The sequence below is a fragment of the Vulpes vulpes genome, chromosome 15, assembly GCF_048418805.1.
Source record: "Vulpes vulpes isolate BD-2025 chromosome 15, VulVul3, whole genome shotgun sequence".
In the NCBI taxonomy this organism is placed as follows: domain Eukaryota; kingdom Metazoa; phylum Chordata; class Mammalia; order Carnivora; family Canidae; genus Vulpes; species Vulpes vulpes.
In genome coordinates this window covers 110,056,206-110,062,967 of record NC_132794.1, presented here as the reverse complement: position 1 = coordinate 110,062,967, position 6,762 = coordinate 110,056,206, and the positions used below count along the sequence as shown (strand labels likewise).

The window sequence follows — 6,762 nt, the reverse complement described above, 5'->3', positions numbered from 1 at the left end:
TCCTGCTGGAAGGATTTCAGGCTCAGTTTTTCCACGGGATTTTACCCAGCTTGCCTTAGCCTGGGGCCCTCAGAGAAAACAAAGCTGCCCAGGGTCACTTGAGACAAAATGTGCCTGATTTTGTGTGTCAGCAATAGCTGTGATCCTAAACACATATGTGGGTAGGTGTACTTCAAGCCCCTGGATATGTGTCTGTTAGTGTCTACCTAAAGTGTGCGTGTGTGGTGTTTATGTCACACACGAGTGTGCCTTCTGTGTGGTTTGCTGGGTTGTCTGTTTGGATAACGCAGGAAGGATTTAACCAGAAAGATAGTGTCATTTGCCCTAACTTGAAGATTAATGGAAGATGCAGATAGGGAAGGATCTGAAGTTAGGGTAGGTGGAAAGAAAGCTAGGTTCTTCCACAATGGGAGGTGAGGGAGGGTGAATGGATAAAATCTGGGCTGTTGGTCCAGTGTCCTAGGGTAAAGGCCAGTGGCTGGCGTCTCACAATGGAATGTCCTGGAGGAATTACGTAGCATAGCGGCACCCTCTCCCCTTCAGATAGCCCCTTCTGCTGAGTGGTTCCAGCAGCCCCCCGGCCATCCCTGCGGAGGCAGCAGTGGGGAGGGGCGACTTTTGCATGGGAAGATGACCTCAACCAGCTCTCAGGATGTGACAGTCCCACCAAGAGGTTTTTTGGGCTCTTCTTACACCAAGGCTTCAGAAAGCCCTGCAGTAGAGCCTAGGATGCTTCCTGTGAGGAGTGGTGCTTGGTGCCCCCACACTCTGGCTCAATTCTTTCCCTTGCATTGTGAGAAATCCTACCACTCTGACTGAACAGGAGGGAAGCAGAAGTTTCCCGCCTGGGCCAGCTTCTAGGCCCACACAGCCCCCAGTCCCTGGAGGCCTGGCGCCACCCTTCTCCCCTAGGGCAGGCACGGTGGCTCCGGGGAGAAACACGTTGGTGCAGGCCAGCGGGGCTTCCCAATAGGACTGAGAAGGAGGCCGCAAGGAGCAAGACAAAGGATAAACTGTATGTGCGGGGAACCAGTTATTTCTTGACTTTGTAAAGACTGGGTCAGTCAAGAACCGTTTTCTAGAATCCAAACACAAATAAAGAAGTATTTTCTTGGCGTTTGATAGCATCATGTTCTGGCTGTAAAATCTAAGGACATGTTTGCTATTGCAACATTATTTTTAATGAGCTGTTATTGGCCTGTCCCACAGTTAGTATTGCCAACAGTAAAAGGCATCACTCTGTTTGCAGGTAACACAAGGAACAACATATTTTGACCCCGAATTTCTGTTTATTTTTCATTTACGACACATGCCCTCGTTTTTATTCCAAACCACAGGGAAATAAAGGGAGATCTATCTTCACTGAGGTTCAGGCTAAAATTGTGCCATAAATACGCATGCCAGTTTATTTGGGGGCAGTTTCCCATCAATAGAGAATGAGACTCAACATTTCAGCCATAGTAGACTCAACTGTGTCGATCAGGTTTGTGGAACCCAGCAAAGCGGGGATGGGAGCGCGTGGAGGCGCTCCCCAGCGGACGCGCCGGGCGGTGTGCTCTTCGGGATCTTCACCGTCTACAGGTTCTTCATCTCCCCCTTCTGGCACCCCAGCTTTAAACGTGCCCTGCCAGGAGCTGGGGGTGCAGACCCCATGCTCTAAGGCGGGCAGCCGAGCAGTTGGCTAGGAGCGCCCGAGCACCTGCTTCTGCCGGCGGCTCCCAGCCCAGCGCGCCTCCGCCCGCTGCCCGCTGCCCGCTGCCCACCGAGCGCGTGGGAACCTCTAGCGTTGCGCTTCCAGGCCTGGGACGGACAGGGACAGCAGATCGGAGAGGCCGCCCTGGAGGCGTTGGGCGCCAGTGGACAGGAAAGGGCCTGGCCGGGAGGAGACAAAGTCCTTTCAGTGGCCGATGCCACAGTCGGATGGTCTCCGTTCGCTGGCACTGCGCACACCAGGACCGCGCCCGCACCCGAGCCACCCCGGGAGAGCCGCAGCTCCTGCAGGCCTGCGGATGCCTGGCCTCCCTGGGCCTGCCCTCTCGTGATCTGTCTTCTCCCAGCCGGACTCCGCGCCCCGCCTCTGGCCACAGCTGAATTCTAAGTTCACTCTCCTTTCCTCTTCCCGCCCCCGCCCTGAGATGCCACGGAGCGCAGCACCCTCCAGGCCCGCTGACGGGTGCCTGGGAATGTCCTGCCCAGAAGCTCTCGGCTCCTGGAGGAACCGCGGCCTGGGAACGGAATGCGAGGCTGCAGGCGGCGGAAATTTATCAGCCATCTCCCAGCTCCCGGCTGCCGCTTCGCTCAATTTCTCAAACTAGATAAGCCTAGGGCCTCGCCCCTTCCGCCCGGCCAGCTCTCCTGAGCCAGCGCTTTGCAAGCCCAGAAAGACCCTGGGCAGAGGGAGCAGCCCTGGTCGCGAACAAAGCCGCCTCTGTCTCTGCCGCCTCCTGGATTATGGGGACGAGCGTCCAGGTCGAACTCGGGCGAGCGCACAGGCAGCCAGAGAGCCAGGCGGAGAAGAGTTTCAGAGACACCTGTCTGCGGAAAATCGGCCGAAGTTACACACTCTGGCAACACGAAACGCGTCACTTTTCTTTTCTTTTTAATTAATTCGATTTCACGACAACATTAAATGTAACAATATTTTGTGGGCTTTTTTTCTCTTTTTCTTAAAAAGGGACTGAACCCCGGGCAGTGACGAGGGAGATGGGGGGGGGGAGGGTTGGGGTGGGGGAGAGAACAAGCTATCGCAGAACAACAGGTGTAGCCGACAGAAAGAAAACAGATTGGGTGGCAGAGCGAGGAGCCCTGTGGAGTCGAGGGTGAACTTTACAAGAAATCTGTACATATATCAAATAAGTTAAAATTCTCCTAAATTGATTGTCCTTCACTTAAAGCGCTCCAGTATGCCTATCTTACTCCTTTGAGCATCGCTACCTATCATCGTTGTTTCTCTCCTCCCTCCCCCTTTCCCCTTCTTAATTTTTTCCTCCTAAATGAATGACCAGGATTACACCGTGAAAACATCTGCTTCTCTCCGTGGAGAAAGAGGCAGGGCTCTCAGGAAATTTTGTACAATATTGCACAGGTCAAAAGTACAACAGTTACTGCAGAACAAAAAGGGGGAGAGGATAGAAGACAGATTTTTTAAAAAAATATTGAAATCACTCTCTCAAAACAGGGAACAAAGCGATAATAGTAATAATAATAATAATAATAATTTACCAACAAATGAAATCCCCCAAATAAATGCTGCTAATAAATAAGATCACTCACACCGGGCCAGATGTGGAGGTGTTTCAATCATCAGAAGTCTAATTTCGGGCTGTCTTGTCTTTTCCCTTTAAACACCTAGAGAATCCTTCAGTCACAAAATGGGACAGATGAAGAGGTCAACTGCAACACACCTCTGCGGGGGGAGGAAAAGCGGCCTGAGTCCGCCTTCCCATCAGAGGCTTCTCAGATTCTGAAAATTGGGGAGGATCCCTAGGGCTGGAGAGGAGAACCACACCCAGAAATCCAGGAATAAAAGTAGGATAATGTGAATTCCCTCCTTCTCTCTCTCCTCTCTCTGGACTTCTGAAGACAGTTCTATAGAAAACGAATACACCAGAGGCCTTTAGGTTTTTGCGGCTTATCTCTCTTCTATAAAAATAAAACCAAAAAGCCACAGCGCAATGCAAATTGGAGGGGTAGGAGGGGTGGGGGCGCGGTGCGTCGAGTTGCACCTTTTGCCAAAGCTTCCGCACGAAATATTTGGCCCGGGGGGTGGGGGGGTGGGTGGGATCTTGTCTTTTTTTTTTTTTTTTTTCCTGCTCTTTTCTTAATAGAACCAAAACCAAAAACGTAAGAGGGGGAGGGGGGAAGCGCCTCAAATCCGTTAGGGGTGAATTGCACGAAAATGCATTGCAAATACTTACAAAAACGCTACCGATCGGGGGAGGGGAGGCCGGGGCGGCGCGCCGGAGCCCCGGTTCCCGAAGGCCGCTGGACGTCCTGGCGCCCTCGGCCCGGCCCAGTCTCCTCCGGGAGCTGGGAAGGCGGCCGGGCGCTCCCTCCCCCTCCCGCGTCGGGCCTCAGACCGGCCGTAGCAGCGGCACGGAGGAGACCACGGGGTGCGAGTAGTACACGGGGTGCGGGAAGGTGAGCAGCGGCTGGCTGACCGGCACCGGGGCCCCCGCGGCGGCGGCCGCGCCCTCGGCGGCCGAGTTCTCGTGGTAGAGGATGGGCACCCGCACGATGCGCTGCGCCGCGGCGTGGCTCAGGTTGGCCGCCTCCAGCTCGGCCGCCAGCTGCCGCTTCCACTTGTTGCGGCGGTTCTGGAACCAGATCTTGACCTGGGTCTCGGTGAGGTGCAGCGACGCGGCCAGGCCGGCGCGCTCCGAGCTGCTCAGGTAGCGCTTCATGTCGAAGGTGGACTCGAGCTGGAAGACCTGGCTGCGCGAGAAGACCGTGCGCGTCTTCTTCTTGCGGCACGCGGGCTTCTTGTCGGGGCTCTCGCCGCCCTTCTTCCAGTCCTCGGCGCCCGGCGTCGCGGCCGCCGCCCCCACGCCCGCCCCGGCAGCTCCGGGCGCCGCCTCGCCCTCCTTCTTGCCTTCCTCCGAGTCGCTCTCCTCCAGGATGATCTCGTCCGGGCTCTTGGAGTCCAGCTCCTTGTGGTCGGGGTCGGCTTTGAGCAGCGGCTCGGGGGAGTCGCGGTCGGTGCCCGAGGCGGGGGAGGAGTCTCGCAGGAGGGCCTTCTCCGCAGCTGGGGAGAGACAGACAGACGGACGCACACGCACACGCACACGGACACGGACACAGCCTTCAGCCGGGCGCGGGGCGCGGGGCGCGGGGCCCGGGCGGCCGCAGGCTCCATCCGCGCCGGCCTCCGGGCCCCAGGCCTCGGGGCCTCGCGCCTCCCTCGGGCCTCCTTGCCGGCCGGGCCCGGGTCGGGCCTCCGCGCCCCGGGATCCCCTTTCTCCCGCGGGCGGGCGGGACACCCGCGCGGTGGCAGGGCGGCCACCGGGTGTCTTTCCCTTAGGCGTCCCGCCGGGGCCCCACGGGGAGACGCGCGTCGGGCCCGGGCGCACCGGGTCACCGCCTCCATCCAGGCCCTGTCCCCGGCCCGTGCGGGCCGCAGCCTCCCCGCTCCCGCCCCAGGCCACGCCGCGCCCGGGCTCCAGGCCCACGTCTCTTCTCACCAAGTGGGACCGGACGCCCCGGGCAGCGCAGCCGAGCGCGCGCGGCGGCAGAGGCCAACCGGGGGCCGGGGAGGTTGGCGAGCGGCGGGCGGAGGGCGCGGGGGTCCCGGGTCCCGGGTCCCGGGTCCCGGGTGGAGGCGGGAGGCGGCGCGGGGCGGGGACGCGGCCGGCGCGCGGGGAGGGCAGCGAAAGTTCAAAGAGAGGTGGGTACCTTCAGGTCGCGAGAGGTGGCCGCCGGCGGGGGTCAGGGTGTAGGGGTACCACCAGGCCGGGGAGCGCTCCAGGTAGTGCGCGGGCAGGGCGAACCTCTGCGCCGGGATCTCAAAGCGGGGGAAAGCCAGGTCGCCCACCTGCGAGAGCGCGAAGCCCGCGGCGCCCTCCAGAGCCCCCTTGGCCGCGGCGGCGGCGGCGGCGGCGGCGGCCGCGGCGGAGGCGGGCGCGAAGAGCGTCCGTGGGGGCGGCTGCGGCTTAGGGGGCGGCCGGTGGTGGTCTCCGTTGAGCAGGTTCTTGATGGAGAACGGGGACTCCTTGGGCGCGGGAGCAGGGGGCGGCGGCGGCGGGGGCTGCGCGCTAGCCGTGCCGGGGGCGTCGGGCCCGGGCTCCGGCATGGTCCCCTGTGCTCCGGGTCCCGGGGAGGGAGGGACGGGGCAGGCGGGCGGCCGGGCGAGCGCGCGGGCGGCCGGAAATCAGACCATAAACGGCGCTCAACTACGGGGCGCAAAGTCGGGGGCCGCCCCGGGCGCAAATCCAGCGGCGCGAGGGCGGGGTGAGGACCCGGCCGGGGCGGGCCCGCATGTGGGAGGGGTGCGGAGGGGCGGGGAGCGGCCGGACCGGAGGGCTCGGAGGGAGCAGGCGGCTCGGCGGCGGCGGCGGCGGCGGCGGCGGCGGCGGCTCCCGGGGAGGAGGCGGCAGGAGCGGTCCCCGGCTTGGGGCTGCGTCAATCCGGCGCCGGATGCTAATGATGAAATCAAAATGTCATCCAAGTTAAATGCGGGGAGTATACGGCGATTGGGCGCGTACAATGGCAAATGGGATTAGGCAGGCGAAGGCGCAGCCGAGCCCGGGCCCCGCAGCCGCCTCCGCCGCCGCCCCCTCCTCGCCTCCGCTCGGATTTTGGCGCTTTGGCTCCGGGCTATAAGAGCCTGCCTGTTATTGGCTTTATATAGTCCAATTAGGCAGCAAATGAGGACAAGCCTATTAGCACAAAAGGATATTGGCTCCCGCTAAAGAGGCACTCGGAGCGCGCCGGCGAGCGCAGGAGGCGAGCGAGGGACCGAGCCGGCGGCGCCCCCGGCCGGCGCGCGCTGACAGCCGAGGCGCCGGGAGCCCGCGCCCTGCTCTCCCCCCTGCGGTCCGGGGACCCGCTTCCAGCCGCCAGGCCCGCGGGAGGGGGAAGGGGCGGGCCTGGCCGCTCGGGTCACCTCGGGGTTATCCGCGCTCGCAGCTGCCGATCCCCGCCCCCAGGGGCCGGACGGGGTCCCGCCGCCCCCGCGCCGCCCGAGAGCCACGCGGCCCCGGCCCCCGCCCCCGGCTCCCGCCCCCGGCCCCGGCCCCCGGGAGGCAGGGCGCGACCCCCCGCCCG

The 6,762-nt window shown here is 62.1% G+C and overlaps 1 protein-coding gene across 1 annotated transcript; it reads right to left on the bottom strand.

Annotated features, from left to right (window-relative positions):
- Window positions 1–2,585: 2,585 nt before the first annotated feature.
- Window positions 2,586–6,275, bottom strand: HMX3 (H6 family homeobox 3). Its single transcript, XM_026010751.2, has 2 exons — window positions 5,392–6,275; window positions 2,586–4,744 (listed from the first exon to the last, which is right to left on the bottom strand). Exons 1-2 carry the CDS (start codon window positions 5,786–5,788, stop codon window positions 4,074–4,076), a joined length of 1,068 nt encoding a protein of 355 aa, XP_025866536.2. The 5' UTR covers window positions 5,789–6,275; the 3' UTR covers window positions 2,586–4,073.
- Between the last annotated feature and the right edge of the window lie 487 nt (window positions 6,276–6,762).